This window comes from Salmo salar, chromosome ssa17 (genome assembly GCF_905237065.1).
Source record: "Salmo salar chromosome ssa17, Ssal_v3.1, whole genome shotgun sequence".
Classification (NCBI taxonomy): Eukaryota; Metazoa; Chordata; class Actinopteri; order Salmoniformes; family Salmonidae; genus Salmo; species Salmo salar.
In genome coordinates this window covers 80,968,158-80,985,903 of record NC_059458.1, presented here as the reverse complement: position 1 = coordinate 80,985,903, position 17,746 = coordinate 80,968,158, and the positions used below count along the sequence as shown (strand labels likewise).

The 17,746-nt window shown below is 46.0% G+C and overlaps 1 protein-coding gene across 1 annotated transcript in view; it reads left to right on the top strand.

The window, feature by feature from the left end:
• The window catches only part of LOC106594365 (leucine-rich repeat-containing G-protein coupled receptor 5A), a 193,308-nt gene that overhangs the window by 124,338 nt on the left and 51,224 nt on the right, over nucleotides 1-17,746 (top strand). Inside the window, 2 exon segments of the mRNA XM_045700214.1 lie at nucleotides 6,140-6,355; nucleotides 11,494-11,565. Of these exon segments, the coding sequence (XP_045556170.1) occupies nucleotides 6,140-6,355; nucleotides 11,494-11,565 (288 nt within the window).

Below are 17,746 nucleotides of genomic sequence, written 5' to 3'. Positions count from 1 at the left end.
TTTTACACGCGGCTGACTAGGATAGGAACTCATTACATGCTTCTGACTAGGATAGGAACTCATTACATGCTTCTGACTAGGATAGGAACTTATTACACGCGGCTGACTAGGATAGGAACTCATTACATGCTTCTGACTAGGATAGGAACTCATTACATGCTTCTGACTAGGATAGGAACTCATTACATGCTTCTGACTAGGATAGGAACTTATTACACGCGGCTGACTAGGATAGGAACTCATTACATGCTTCTGACTAGGATAGGAACTCATTACATGCTTCTGACTAGGATAGGAACTCATTACACACGGCTGACTAGGATAGGAACTCATTACACGCGGCTGACTAGGATAGGAACTCATTACATGCTTCTGACTAGGATAGGAACTCATTACACGCGGCTGACTAGGATAGGAACTCATTACACGTGGATGACTAGGATAGGAACTCATTGCACACGGCTGACTAGTATAGGAACTCATTACACGTGGATGACTAGGATAGGAACTCATTACATGCTTCTGACTAGGATAGGAACTCATTACACGTGGATGACTAGGATAGGAACTTATTGCACGCGGCTGACTAGGATAGGAACTCATTACACGTGGATGACTAGGATAGGAACTCATTACACACGGCTGACTAGGATAGGAACTCATTACACGCGGCTGACTAGGATAGGAACTCATTACATGCTTCTGACTAGGATAGGAACTCATTACACGCGGCTGACTAGGATAGGAACTCATTACATGCTTCTGACTAGGATAGGAACTCATTACACGCGGCTGACTAGGATAGGAACTCATTACACGTGGATGACTAGGATAGGAACTCATTACATGCTTCTGACTAGGATAGGAACTCATTAGACGTGGATGACTAGGATAGGAACTCATTACACACGGCTGACTAGGATAGGAACTCATTACACGTGGATGACTAGGATAGGAACTCATTACATGCTTCTGACTAGGATAGGAACTCATTACACGCGGATGACTAGGATAGGAACTCATTACACGCGGCTGACTAGGATAGGAACTCATTACACGTGGATGACTAGGATAGGAACTTATTGCACGCGGCTGACTAGGATAGGAACTCATTACATGCTTCTGACTAGGATAGGAACTCATTAGACGTGGATGACTAGGATAGGAACTCATTACACGCGGATGACTAGGATAGGAACTCATTACACACAGCTGACTAGGATAGGAACTCATTACATGCTTCTGACTAGGATAGGAACTCATTACACGCGGCTGACTAGGATAGGGAACTCATTACATGCTTCTGACTAGGATAGGAACTCATTACACGCGGCTGACTAGGATAGGAACTCATTACATGCTTCTGACTAGGATAGGAACTCATTAGACGTGGATGACTAGGATAGGAACTCATTACACGCGGATGACTAGGATAGGAACTCATTACACACGGCTGACTAGGATAGGAACTCATTACATGCTTCTGACTAGGATAGGAACTCATTACATGCTTCTGACTAGGATAGGAACTTATTACACGCGGCTGACTAGGATAGGAACTCATTACACGTGGATGACTAGGATAGGAACTTATTACACGTGGATGACTAGGATAGGAACTCATTACACGTGGATGACTAGGATAGGAACTCATTACACACGGCTGACTAGGATAGGAACTCATTACATGCTTCTGACTAGGATAGGAACTCATTACATGCTTCTGACTAGGATAGGAACTTATTACACGCGGCTGACTAGGATAGGAACTTATTACACGCGGCTGACTAGGATAGGGAACTTATTACACGTGGATGACTAGGATAGGAACTCATTACACGTGGATGACTAGGATAGGAACTTATTACACGCGGCTGACTAGGATAGGAACTTATTACATGCTTCTGACTAGGATAGGAACTCATTACACGTGGATGACTAGGATAGGAACTCATTACACGTGGATGACTAGGATAGGAACTCATTACACACGGCTGACTAGGATAGGAACTCATTACATGCTTCTGACTAGGATAGGAACTTATTACACGTGGATGACTAGGATAGGAACTCATTAAATGCTTCTGACTAGGATAGGAACTTATTACACGCGGATGACTAGGATAGGAACTCATTACACGTGGATGACTAGGATAGGAACTCATTACACACGGCTGACTAGGATAGGAACTCATTACACGCGGCTGACTAGGATAGGAACTCATTACATGCTTCTGACTAGGATAGGAACTCATTACACGTGGATGACTAGGATAGGAACTCATTACACACGGCTGACTAGGATAGGAACTCATTACACACGGCTGACTAGTATAGGAACTTATTACACGTGGATGACTAGGATAGGAACTCATTACATGCTTCTGACTAGGATAGGAACTCATTACACGTGGATGACTAGGATAGAAACTCATTACACACGGCTGACTAGGATAGGAACTAATTTCTTCTTCTTTATCTAGTTGTAATATTATTGTCAGGATTATTAGTGTGTTTAAACTGTGGGTTAGCCTTGCAGGGTACAGGGCTGCTGCATCCTTCCTGAAGCACTTTTTTGATAGAACCTCGTCTTGTTTGGAAAGAGGGCCGTGCACCTCTCTATTCATCCCACTGTCAGTGTGCTACACCCTCCATGTGATTCTGAATACACACACACACTTGACAGTCAACTTTAGAATGAACCACTGCCCATTCTCTTTAGTCTTGCGGATCTGGGCTTTGTTTTTCTTTCTTCCTGGGCTGTCTCCTAAATACTCCACAGTGAAAAACCAGCGCTTACATGAACAGAAAAGGGAAATGACTCTATAATACTATATGTAGGCTGTATATAACTGGATATACACTATATATAACTGGATATAGACTGTATATAACTGGATATAGACTCTATATAACTGATATAGACTGTATATAACTGGATATAGACTGGATATAACTGGATATAGACTGGATATAACTGGATATAGACTATATATAGCTGGATATAGACTGTATATAACTGGATATAGACTGTATATAACTGGATATAGACTATATATAACTGGATATTGACTGTATATAACTGGATATAGACTGTATATAACTGGATATAGACTATATATAACTGGATATAGACTGCATATAACTGGATATAGGCTGTATATAACTGGATATAGACTGTATATAACTGGATATAGACTGGATATAACTGGATATAGACTGTATATAACTGATATAGACTGTTTATAACTGGATATAGACTGTGTATAATTGATATAGACTGTATGTAACTGGATATAGACTGTATATAAGTTGATATAGACTGTAAATAACTGTATATAGACTGTATATAACAGGATATAGACTGTATATAACTGATATAGACTGTGTATAACTGGATATAGACTGTATATAACTGATATAGACTGTATATAACTGGATATAGACTGTATATAACTGATATAGACTGTATATAACTGGATATAGACTGTATATAACTGGATATAGACTGTATATAACTGATATGGACTGTATATAACTGATATAGACTATATATAACTGGATATAGACTGTATATAGACTGTATATAACTGGATATAGACTGTATATAACTGATATAGACTATATATAACTGGATATAGACTGTGTCTATAGACTGTATATACCTGATATAGACTATATATTTAACTGGATATAGACTGTATATAACTGGATATAACTGGATATAGACTATATATAACTGGATATAGACTGTATATAACTGTATATAACTGGATATAGACTGTATATAACTGTATATAGACTGTATATAACTATATATAACTGTATACAACTGGATATAGGCTGTATATAACTGGATATAGACTGTATATAACTGATATGGACTGTATATAACTGATATAGACTATATATAACTGGATATAGACTGTATATAGACTGTATGTAACTGAAATAGACTATATATAACTGGATATAGACTGTGTCTATAGACTGTATATACCTGATATAGACTATATATATATAACTGGATATAGACTGTATATAACTGGATATAACTGGATATAGACTATATATAACTGGATATAGACTGTATATAACTGGATATAACTGGATATAGACTGTATATAAATGTATATAGACTGTATATAACTATATATAACTGGATATAACTGGATATAGGCTGTATATAACTGTATATAACTGGATATAGGCTATAGATAATTTTATATAGGCTGTATATAACTGTATATAACTGTATATAACTGGATGTATGCTATAGATAATTAGGTAATTTGATATAGGCTGTATATAACTGGATATAGGCTATAGATCATTTGATATAGGCTGTATATAACTGGATATAGGCTATAGATAATTAGATAATTTGATATAGGCTGTATATAACTGTTTATAGCTATATATAACTGGATATAGACTATAGATGATTTGATATAGGGTGTATATAATTGTATATATATATATTTTTTTTCTTTTTTTAATGTTTTCCTTTATTTAACTAGGCAAGTCAGTTTAGAACAAATTCTTATTTTCAATGACGGCCTAGGAACAGTGGGTTAACTGCCTTGTTCAGGGCAGAACGACAGATTAACTATACAACTATATATAACTGGATATAACTATATATAACTGGGTATAGGCTGTATATAACTGGATATAACTGGATATAGGCTGTATATAACTGTATATAGACTATATATAACTGGATATAGACTGTATATAACTGTATATAACTATATATATAACTCAATATAGACTGTATATAACTGTATGTAACTATATATAACTGGATATAGACTGTATATAACTATATATAACTGGATATAGGCTGTATATAACTGTATATAACTTTATATAACTGTATATAACTCTATATGACTATATATAACTGTATATAACTGTATATAACTGTATATAACTATATATAACTGGATATAGGCTGTATATAACTGTATATAGACTATATATAACTGGATATAGACTGTATATAACTGGATATAACTGGATATAACTGGATATAGGCTGTATATAACTGTATATAGACTATATATAACTGGATATAGACTGTATATAACTGTATATAACTATATATATATAACTCAATATAGACTGTATATAACTGTATGTAACTATATATAACTGGATATAGACTGTATATAACTATATATAACTGGATATAGGCTGTATATAACTGTATATAACTGTATATAACTGTATATAACTGTATATAACTATATATAACTGTATATAGGCTGTATATAACTGTATATAACTGTATATAACTATATATAACCGTATATAACTGGATATAGGCTGTATATAACTGTATATAACTGTATATAACTATATATAACTGTATATAACTGGATATAGGCTGTATATAACTATATATAACCGTATATAACTGGATATAGGCTGTATATAACTATATATAACCGTATATAACTGGATATAGGCTGTATATAACTATATATAACTGTATATAACTGGATATAGGCTGTATATAACTGTATATAACTGTATATAACTATATATAACCGTATATAACGGGATATAGGCTGTATATAACTGTATATAACTATATATAACCGTATATAACTGGATATAGGCTGTATATAACTGTATATAACTGTATATAACTGTATATAACTATATATAACTGTATATAACTGGATATAGGCTGTATATAACTATATATAACTGTATATAACTGGATATAGGCTGTATATAGACACAGCCCAGTCCAAGCCAAACGTTCCCTCTCAATAACACCCAGGTGAAACCTTGAATGAATGAATAAAGTTCTGCTCAGTTCCCTGTAACTGAGGAACACACGCCGTGTTAGTCTGGGTTCTATTCCTGCTGGGGAGAGTTGATGGACAGATCATGTGTGAGATTCTTCAGATTCAGATGGCATGTTGAACGTTGAAATGGTCTTGAATGACGAAGGGCCCTGAGAGAACTCACTGCTCTTATATCAAAATGTCATCAGACCAAACCCTGCAAGGTGGTCCTCTGTTTAACTGACAGTGTCTGTGTACTGTTCTCTCTCTCTCTCTCTCTCTCTCTCTCTCTCTCTCTCTCTCTCTCTCTCTCTCTCTCTCTCTCTCTCTCTGACCAGTCGTCTGGATGCCAACCACATATCCAGTGTTCCTCGGGGCTGCTTTGACGGCCTCCAGTCTCTACGTCACCTGTGGCTGGATGACAACTCCTTGACAGATGTGCCGGTTGACGCCCTGGGGGCCCTGTCCTCCCTGCAAGCCATGACCCTGGCTCTCAACAGAATCACACATATACCTGACCGGGCCTTCACTAATCTCTCCTCCCTCGTGGTCCTGTGAGTACTGGATACTACCGTGTCCTCTCTTCCTCCATCTTCCCTCTGTCCTTCTCTCCACCCTCTCTCTTTCCCTGGCCAACCTCTTCAGCCTTGTGGTCCTGTGAGTACTGGATACTACCGTGTCCTCTCTTCCTCCATCTTCCCTCTGTCCTTCTCTCCATCCCCCTCTCTTTCCCTGGCCAACCTCTTCAGCCTTGTGGTCCTGTGAGTACTGGATACTACCGTGTCCTCTCTTCCTCCATCTTCCCTCTGTCCTTCTCTCCATCCCCCCTCTCTTTCCCTGGCCAACCTCTTCAGCCTGGTGGTCCTGTGTGTACTAGACAACAGCCTGTCTGTCTCTTCTTCTTTCCCTCCTGTCTGCCCTTCTCTAACTCATCCTCCCTTCTGCCATCAGACCCCTCATCCTCTCTGCCATCCCTCCATCCTCTGTCCTCCCTCCAGCTCTACTGCTCTCCTTTCCTCAACTCTCCTCCCTCCCGGCCTCTCCTCCCCAGTCCCACCATCCTCTCTGCCATCCCTCCATTCCCCCTCCTCCATCCCCTCTTCTCCTTCCATCCCCTCTCCTCCCTCCAGCTCTCCTCCCCTCCTCTCCTCCCCAGTCCCACCATCCTCTATTTATTAATCAACACACAGAGAGTCCATTCACAAAAGCACCAAGCTGAAACGAGGGGATATTTATTGACAGAGTGTAGGAAAAAGGGATGATTACATTTTTTGGAAAAACAGAATGAAAGAACATCCGTTCACCTCCGTTCAGTTCCCGACAGGGGATGACGGCCACACACACACACACACACACACACACACACACACACACACACACACACACACACACACACACACACACACACACACACACACACACACATTGCGTCCGTTCAGGTGATGACAGCCTCTCCTACGTCTCTTGAATCCCCTCCTGAGGCCTTCAGGGAGTTAGTTTGTTCCCAACTGTCAAACAAATCTGTCAACGCCACAGGAGAGAGAGTTGTCAAACACTTGTTGAAGTTGTTAAAGGTCCAATACAGGTATTTTTATCTCAATATCCAATCATTTCTGGGTAACACTGTATCTTACTGGGATTGTTTTCAATTAAATAGGTAATTAAAAGAAACAAAAATAGCTTCTTAGGAAAAGAGCAATTCCTCAAGAAAGGATTTATCTAGGACTGTCTGGGAGTGGTCTGAGTGGGGAGGGGAAGACTGAAAACGAGCTGTTATTGGCAGAGAGGTTTGGAACTCTCTTTCTTATTGGTCTAATAACTAATTTACTGCCTGGTGATGTCAACAGGCAGGCCAAAAACTCCATCCCACCAAAACAGGCTGAAATTTCAGGTGGTCTTTTCAAACAGCTCTTAAACTAAAAGGACATGATCATCATTTTCACAATTCTACAGTATTATTCCAACTTCATAGTGTGGAAATGTATATAAAACACAGAGAAAATCACCTGTTGGACTGCACTGGGACTTCATAGGGGTAGTTTTCTCCAATCTGATCTGAACCTGATCTGAATCTGATCTGAATCTGAATCTGGTGATGTGAGTGAGGTGATGTCTGTCTGTCTGTCCCAGCTCCCAGCAGTGTGTGGAGGTAATCACAGTGTGACTGTGTGTTGGTCCATGCGATGCGGCCAGGCCTAAGAGCCTGGGAGGAAGGAAGGAAGTAAGCTCGCAGGGCTGATTCACCGTGTCCAGGGCAAGCAGCACAGATAGCATTAGACAGGCAGAGGTAGAGAGTAGGACCAGGAGAAGAGGAGATGGGGGATGGGGCTGATTGTTTTCCTGGCAAACTTCCGTCCGCCACAAAGACTTTGGTGCCCAGGGGCATCCGCTCTCCACAGCAGCCCCGGTCTAGGCTGGATCTCTGCCCCTTCCAAGGCCTCGTAATAACCTCCGCCCAACCAACCAACCAACCCGCCCAACCAACCACAAACACACACACACACACACACACACACACACACACACACACACACACACACACACACACACACACACACACACACACACACACACACACACACATATACACACACACACACACATACACACACACACACACACACACACACACACACATACACACACACACACACACACACACATACACACACACACACACACACACACACACACACACACACGCACACAAACACAGACACACACACACACGCGCACACAAACACAAACACACACACACAACCACACACACACACACGCACACACACACAACCACACACACATACACACACACACACACACACACACACACACAAACACAAACACACACACAACCACACACACACACACGCACACAAACACACACACAACCACACATACACACACACATGCACACACACATACACACACACACACACACACACACACACACACACACACACACACACACACACACACACACACACACACACACACTCAGGGTAGACAGTAAATATCAGTAAGACCAAAATAATGGTGTTCCAAAAAAGGTCCAGTCGCCAGGACCACAAATACAAATTCCATCTAGACACCGTTGCCCTACAGCACACAAAAAACTACACATACCTCGGCCTAAACATCAGCGCCACAGGTAACTTCCACAAAGCTGTAAACGATCTGAGAGACAAGGCAAGAAGGGCATTCTATGCCATCAAAAGGAACATAAAATTCAACATACCAATTAGGATCTGGCAGAAAATACTTGAATCAGTTATAGAACCCATTGCCCTTTACGGTTGTGAGGTCTGGGGTCCGCTCATCAACCAAGAATTCACAAAATGGGACAAACACCAAATTGAGACCCTTCATGCAGAATTCTGCAAAAATATCCCCCGTGTACAACGTAGAACACCAAATAATGCATGCAGAGCAGAATTAGGCCGATACCCGCTAATTATCAAACTCCAGAAAAGAGATGTTAAATTCTACAACCACCTAAAAGGAAGCGATTCCCAAACCTTCCTAAACAAAGCCATCATCTACAGAGATGTGAACCTGGAGAAGAGTCCCCTAAAGCAAGCTGGTCCTGGGGCTCTGTTCACAAACACAAACAGAACCCACAGAGCCCCAGGACAGCAACACAATTAGACCCAACCAACTCATGAGAAAACAAAAAGATAATTACTTGACACATTGGAAAGAATTAATAAAAAAACAGACCAAACTAGAATGCTATTTGTCCCTAAACAGAGAATACACAGTGGCAGAATACCTGACCACTGTTACTGACCCAAACTTAAGGAAAGCTTTGACTATTTACAGACTCAGTGAGCATAGCCTTGCTATTGAGAAAGGCCGCCGTAGGCAGACCTGGCTCTCAAGAGAAGACAGGCTATGTGCACACTGCCCACAAAATGAGGTGTAAACTGAGCTGCACTTCCTAACCTCCTGCCAAATGTATGACCATATTAGAGACACATATTTCCCTCAGATTACACAGATCCACAAAGAATTAGAAAACAAACCCGATTTTGATAAACTCCCATATCTACTGGGTGAAATACCACAGTGTGCCATCACAGCAGCAAGATTTGTGACCTGTTGCCACAAGAAAAGGGCAACCAGTGAAGAACAAACACCATTGTAAATACAACCCATATTTATGTTTATTCATTTCCCCTTTTGTACTTTAACCATTTGTACATTGTTACAACACTGTATATATACATTTTATGACATTTGTAATGTCATTATTCTTTTGAAACCTCTGTATGTGTAATGTTTTCTGTTAATTTTTATTGTTTATTTCACTTTTGTATATTATCTACCTCACTTGCTTTGGCAATGTTAACACATGTTTCCCATGCCAATAAAGCCCCTTGAATTGAATTGAATTGATAGATATCCTCTATGATATTATATGCCCAGCAGTGGGCTGACTGTGCCCTGGGGTCAGAGACAGAAGAGATATATAGAGAGGGTTGTGGGCTGACTGTGTCCTGGGGTCAGAGACAGAAGAGATATATAGAGAGGGTTGTGGGCTGACTGTGTCCTGGGGTCAGAGACAGAAGAGATATATAGAGAGGGTTGTGGGCTGACTGTGTCCTGGGGTCAGAGACAGAAGAGATATATAGAGAGGGTTGTGGGCTGACTGTGTCCTGGGGTCAGAGACAGAAGAGATATAGAGAGGGTTGTGGGCTGACTGTGTCCTGGGGTCAGAGACAGAAGAGATATAGAGAGGGTTGTGGGCTGACTGTGTCCTGGGGTCAGAGACAGAAGAGATATAGAGAGGGTTGTGGGCTGACTGTGTCCTGGGGTCAGAGACAGAAGAGATATAGAGAGGGTTGTGGGCTGACTGTGTCCTGGGGTCAGAGACAGAAGAGATATAGAGAGAGGGTTGTGGGCTGACTGTGTCCTGGGGCCAGACAGCTCCCAGAGCCACTTCCACTTCCAGACAGTTGACAGAGCCACTTCCAGACAGTTGACAGAACCACTTCCAGACAGTTCAACCACTTCCAGACAGTTGACAGAGCCACTTCCAGACAGTTGACAGAGCCACTTCCAGACAGTTGACAGAGCCACTTCCAGACAGTTGACAGAGCCACTTCCAGACAGTTGACAGAGCCACTTCCAGACAGTTGACAGAGCCACTTCCAGACAGTTGACAGAGCCACTTCCACTAAAACGACGAGCAACAGTTACTGACAACCATGTCTGTTGATTTGTTTTTCCCCCAGAAGGTTTCATTTCATTCGTCATTGAACTGGTCAAAAGGACGTGTTCTCTTCCTCTCTTCGTTATGTTCTGTGTCAGTCTCAGTTAGCGTTAAGTTTCATGGTGTTATCCTCCTCTAGTCATATACCATTTAACAGCTTTGTTATTCTGCGTAGCAAACATCCCTCCACATCCCTCCACACTGCTCTGTCTAATCATACAGTATGCAAGTCTCCTATACACTGCCACTAATTTGTATGTAATGAGTGAAGCCTTGGGGAGGAACAAGGAGACAAGGGGGCAGATTCCCCCATTCTTCCTCCTCCTCACCCTCTCCCTCCTCCTCACCCCGCCCTCACCCTCTCCCCAGTCTCCAACCCCCCTCCCCCTCCCTTTGTTTTCCCTCCCCAGCCAATCAGCTGTCCTGTCCCGGGCTGTGTGGGTGTGTCTCTCTGACTGTTCTCTTTGCATTCCTCTGCAGGCATCTCAATAACAATAGAATCCGCACCCTGGGAACGCAGTGCTTTGACGGCCTTCACAGCCTGGAGACTCTGTAAGTTGACCTCTCATTATCATGTAGACAACTACTGCCATTTGAAGATTCTTTGCCCTGTTCATCTCTCTTCTCCCTCCTCCTCCCTCCCTCCATCTCTCTTCTCCCTCCTCCTCTCCCTCCCTCCCATCTCTCTTCTCCCTCCTCCTCCCTCCCTTTATCTCTCTTCTCCCTCCTCCTCCCTTCATCTCTCTTCTCCCTCCTCCTTCCTCCCTCCATCTCTCTTCTCCCTCCTCCTCCCTCCCTCCATCTCTCTTCTCCCTCCTCCTCCCTCCCTTCATCTCTCTTCTCCCTCCTCCTCCCTCCATCTCTCTTCTCCCTCCTCCTCCCTCCATCTCTCTTCTAGCTCCTCCTCCCTCCCTCTCTTCTCCCTCCTTCTCCCTCCCTCTCTTCTCCTCCTCCTCCCTCCATCTCTCTTCTCCCTCCATCTCTCTTGTCCATCCTCATCCCTCCCTCTCTTCTCCCTCCTCATCCCTCCCTCTCTTCTCACTCCTCATCCCTCCATCTCTTCTCCCTCCTCATCCCTCCCTCTCTTCTCCCTCCTCATCCCTCTCTCTATCTCTCTTCTCCCTCCTCCCTCCCCCCATCTCTCTTGTCCCTCCTCCACCCTCCATCTCTCTTGTCCCTCCTGATCCCTCCCTCTCTTCTCCCTCCTCATCCCTCTCTCTATCTCTCTTCTCCCTCCTCCCTCCCCCCATCTCTCTTGTCCCTCCTCATCCCTCCCTCTCTTCTCCCTCCTCATCCCTCCCTCTCTTCTCTCTCCTCCTCCCTCCCTACATCTCTCTTCTCACTCCTCCTCCCTCCCTACATCTCTCTTCTCTCTCCTCCTCCCTCCCTCTCTTCTCCCTCCTCCTCCCTCCCTACAACTCTCTTCTCCCTCCTCCTCCCTCCCTACATCTCTCTTCTCCCTCCTCCTCCCTCCCTCTCTTCTCTCTCCTCCTCCCTCCCTGCCTCTCTCTTCTCCCTCCTCCCTCCCTACATCTCTCTTCTCTCTCCTCCTCCCTCCATACATCTCTCTTCTCCCTCCCTCCCTACATCTCTCTTCTCTCTCCTCCTCCCTCCATACATCTCTCTTCTCTCTCCTCCTCCCTCCCTACATCTCTCTTCTCCCTCCTCCTCCCTCCCTACATCTCTCTTCTCCCTCCTCCTCCCTCCCTCTCTTCTCTCTCCTCCTCCCTCCCTGCATCTCTCTTCTCCCTCCTCCCTCCCTACATCTCTCTTCTCTCTCCTCCTCCCTCCATACATCTCTCTTCTCTCTCCTCCTCCCTCCCTACATCTCTCTTCTCCCTCCTCCTCCCTCCCTACATCTCTCTTCTCCCTCCTCCTCCCTCCCTACATCTCTCTTCTCCCTCCTCCTCCCTCCCTACATCTCTCTTCTCCCTCCTCCTCCCTCCCTACATCTCTCTTCTCTCTCCTCCTCCCTCCCTACATCTCTCTTCTCCCTACTCCTCCCTCCCTACATCTCTCTTCTCCCTCCTCCTCCCTCCCTCTCTCTCTCTCCCTCCCTCCTCCTCCCTCCCTACATCTCTCTTCTCTCTCCTCCTCCCTCCCTACATCTCTCTTCTCTCTCCTCCTCCCTCCCTACATCTCTCTTCTCCCTCCTCCTCCCTCCCTACAACTCTCTTCTCCCTCCTCCTCCCTCCCTACATCTCTCTTCTCCCTCCTCCTCCCTCCCTCTCTTCTCTCTCCTCCTCCCTCCCTGCATCTCTCTTCTCCCTCCTCCCCTCCCTACATCTCTCTTCTCTCTCCTCCTCCCTCCATACATCTCTCTTCTCTCTCTTCCTCCCTCCCCTACATCTCTCTTCTCCCTCCTCCTCCCTCCCTACTTCTCTCTTCTCCCTCCTCCTCCCTCCCTACATCTCTCTTCTCCCTCCTCCTCCCTCCCTACATCTCTCTTCTCCCTCCTCCTCCCCTCCCTACATCTCTCTTCTCTCTCCTCCTCCCTCCCTACATCTCTCTTCTCCCTACTCCTCCCTCCCTACATCTCTCTTCTCCCTACTCCTCCCTCCCTCCTTCTTTTGCCACTGACAGTCACACAACACAGAGAGTTTTCCTTACAGCTCTAGAAGTGGGCCACTGCTCTCTTGCTCTCTCTCTCTCTCTGCTTCTTTCTCTCTCAGTTAATTGTTTGCCTGACTGAAAGTCATTCACATGCATAAATAGATGTTTTTGGGTCTGGGTGCTCTGAAGCATACCAGAAGCCGTTGGCTAGTTGGTTGGCTGGCTGGTTGGTTGGTTGGCTGGATGACTGGCTGGCTAGTTGCCTGTCTGGCTGGTTGATTGGTTGGCTTGCTGGTTGGTTGGTTGGCTGTTTGGCTGGTTGGTTGGTTGGCTGGTTGGTTGGAAGGTTGGCTTGCTGGTTGGCTGTTTGGCTGGTTGGTTGGTTGGTTGGTTGGTTGGTTGGCTGGTTGGTTGGCTGGCTGGTTAGTTGTCTGGTTGGTTGAAAGGTTGGCTTGCTGGTTGGCTGGCTGGTTGGCTGGCTGGCTGGTTGGCTGGCTAGTTGCCTGTCTGGCTGGTTGGTTGGTTGGCTGGCTGTTTGGCTGGTTGGTTGGTTGGCTGTTTGGCTAGTTGGTTGGCTGGTTGGTTGGCTGGCTAGTTGGTTGGCTGTTTGGCTGGTTGGTTGGTTGGTTGTCTGGCTGGCTGGCTGGCTGGCTGGCTGGTTGGTTGGTTGGCTGGCTGGCTGGTTGGTTGGTTGGTTGGCTGGTTGGTTGGCTGGCTAGTTGCCTGTCTGGCTGGTTGGTTGCCTGGTTGGTTGGCTGGCTGGCTGGCTGGTTGGCTGGCTAGTTGCCTGTCTGGCTGGTTGGTTGGTTGGTTGGCTGTTTGGCTGGTTGGTTGGTTGGTTGGCTGGTTGGCTGGTTGGTTGGCTGGTTGGCTGTTTGGTTGGTTGGCTGTTTGGTTGGTTGGCTGTTGGTTGGCTGGCTGGCTGGTTGGTTGGCTGTTTGGTTGGTTGGCTGTTTGGCTGGTTGGTTGGTTGGCTGGTTGGTTGGTTGGCTGGCTGGCTTGCTGGTTGGTTGGCTGGCTGGCTGGTTGGTTGGCTGGCTGGTTGGTTGGCTGGTTGGAAGGTTGGCTTGCTGGTTGGCTGGCTGGCTATTTGGTTGTTTGGCTTGCTGGTTGGCTGGCTGGCTGTTTGGTTGGTTGGCTGGTTGGTTGGCTGGTTGGCTGTTTGGTTGGTTGGCTGTTTGGTTGGTTGGCTGGTTGGCTGGTTGGTTGGCTGGCTTGCTGGTTGGTTGGCTGGCTGGTTGGTTGGTTGGTTGGCTGGCTTGCTGGTTGGTTGGCTGGCTGGTTGGTTGGCTGGTTGGTTGGAAGGTTGGCTTGCTGGTTGGCTGGCTGGTTGGTTGTTTGGCTTGCTGGTTGGCTGGCTGGCTGGCTGGCTGGTTGGTTGTTTGGCTGGCTGGTTGGTTGGCTGGCTGGTTGGCTGGCTGGCTGGTTGGCTGGCTGGCTGGTTCATTAAAGGAATCTCCTATTTGTCATGTAGTTAAATATATTCCCTGTTAGGAGATTCCCTCCAAAAATCACACACTCCCATGGCTTTTACATGTTCATTAGTTTTGCATTTAGAGGGGCTTGTGGTAACAGAGAGACGTGTGGGTAACAGAGAGACGTGTGGGTAACAGAGAGACGTGTGGGTAACAGAGAGACGTGTGGGTAACAGAGAGACGTGTGGGTAACAGAGAGACGTGTGGGTAACAGAGAGACGTGTGGTAACAGAGAGACTTGTGGTAACAGAGAGACGTGTGGTAACAGAGAGACGTGTGGTAACAGAGAGACGTGTGGTAACAGAGAGACGTGTGGTAACAGAGAGACGTGTGGTAACAGAGAGACGTGTGGTAACAGAGAGACGTGTGGGTAACAGAGAGACGTGTGGGTAACAGAGAGACGTGTGGGTAACAGAGAGACGTGTGGTAACAGAGAGACGTGTGGTAACAGAGAGACTTGTGGTAACAGAGAGACGTGTGGTAACAGAGAGACGTGTGGTAACAGAGAGACGTGTGGGTAACAGAGACGTGTGGGTAACAGAGAGACGTGTGGGTAACAGAGAGACGTGTGGTAACAGAGAGACGTGTGGTAACAGAGAGACGTGTGGGTAACAGAGAGACGAGTGGTAACAGAGAGACGTGTGGGTAACAGAGAAACGTGTGGTAACAGAGAGACGTGTGGTAACAGAGAGACGTGTGGGTAACAGAGAGACTTGTGGTAACCGAGAGACTTGTGGTAACAGAGAGACTTGTGTGGTAACAGAGAGACTTGTGGGTAATAGAGAGACGTGTGGGTAACAGAGAGACGAGTGGTAACAGAGAGACGTGTGGGTAACAGAGAAACGTGTGGTAACAGAGAGACGTGTGGTAACAGAGAGACGTGTGGGTAACAGAGAGACTTGTGGTAACCGAGAGACTTGTGGTAACAGAGAGACGTGTGGTAACAGAGAGACTTGTGGGTAACAGAGACGTGTGGGTAACAGAGAGACGTGTGGTAACAGAGAGACGTGTGGGTAACAGAGAGACGTGTGGGTAACAGAGACGTGTGGGTAGCAGAGAGACGTGTGGGTGACAGGGAGACGTGTGGGTGACAGAGAGACGTGTGGGTGACAGAGAGACGTGTGGGTAACAGAGAGACGTGTGGGTAACAGAGAGACTTGTGGGTAACTATGAAACGTTTGTCTTCCAGATTGTTGTGGATGTGGGGGCGTTCCTCCACTCCCCCATAAAGAATAGTGTATCAGTAATGGCAGCAGCTGCTTGGACACAGCCAGCATATTCTCCTCAGGGAGGGGTCTCTGTCCTGTCTGTCTCCACCCTGCGGGGGTGAGGAGCGCTCACATTAACTCTCCATGTGTCACATGACATCTATTCAGCTCCAGGGACTGGGAGCTATTCATTAACCCCCTGCCTGCCTGCCTGCCTGCCTGCCTTACAGCTCCAGGGACTGGGAGCTATTCATTAACCCCTGCCTGCCTGCCTGCCTGCCTTACAGCTCCAGGGACTGGGAGCTATTCATTAACCCCCCCTGCCTGCCTGCCTGCCTTACAGCTCCAGGGACTGGGAGCTATTCATTAACCCCCTGCCTGCCTGCCTGCCTGCCTGCCTTACAGCTCCAGGGACTGGGAGCTATTCATTAACCCCCTGCCTGCCTGCCTGCCTTCCTTACAGCTCCAGGGACTGGGAGCTATTCATTAACCCCCTGCCTGCCTGCCTGCCTGCCTTACAGCTCCAGGGACTGGGAGCTATTCATTAACCCCCTGCCTGCCTGCCTGCCTGCCTTACAGCTCCAGGGACTGGGAGCTATTCATTAACCCCTGCCTGCCTGCCTGCCTGCCTGCCTGCCTGCCTGCCTGCCTTACAGCTCCAGGGACTGGGAGCTATTCATTAACCCCCCCTGCCTGCCTGCCTGCCTGCCTTACAGCTCCAGAGACTGGGAGCTATTCATTAACCCCCTGCCTGCCTGCCTGCCTGCCTGCCTGCCTGCCCCTGCCTGCCTGCCTGCCTGCCTGCCTGCCTGCCTGCCTGCCTGCCCTGCCTGCCTGCCTGCCTTCCTTACAGCTCCAGAGACTGGGAGCTATTCATTAACCCCCTGCCTGCCTGCCTGCCTGCCTTACAGCTCCAGGGACTGGGAGCTATTCATTAACCCCCTGCCTGCCTGCCTGCCTTCCTTACAGCTCCAGGGACTGGGAGCTATTCATTAACCCCCTGCCTGCCTGCCTGCCTGCCTGCCTTACAAACCTCCTTTATCCATTTGTCATTTTGATAATGGTTAGACATTTACATGTCCACACAACAAAGGGCCGATCGTCACATGATCATCCGAACCCTGAGCTCCCCCCATAGTATTACATATAGGACCTTTATCCTGGCTGCTTCTCCATAAAACAACATGGGAAAATAAAATATGTAGTTCCTATACCTTAAAAACACACAGGCATAGGATGTTACATTGATGGTGGCAGAGTAACACTCTCTTCCTGGTACCATCCTGGGTCTCCACAACAACAGGTGGTTTATGGTGTCAGAGTAACACTCTCTTCCTGGTACCATCCTGGGTCTCCACAACAACAGGTGGTTTATGGTGTCAGAGTAACACTCTCTTCCTGGTACCATCCTGGGTCTCCACAACAACAGGTGGTTTATGGTGTCAGAGTAACACTCTCTTCCTGGTACCATCCTGGGTCTCCACAACAACAGGTGGT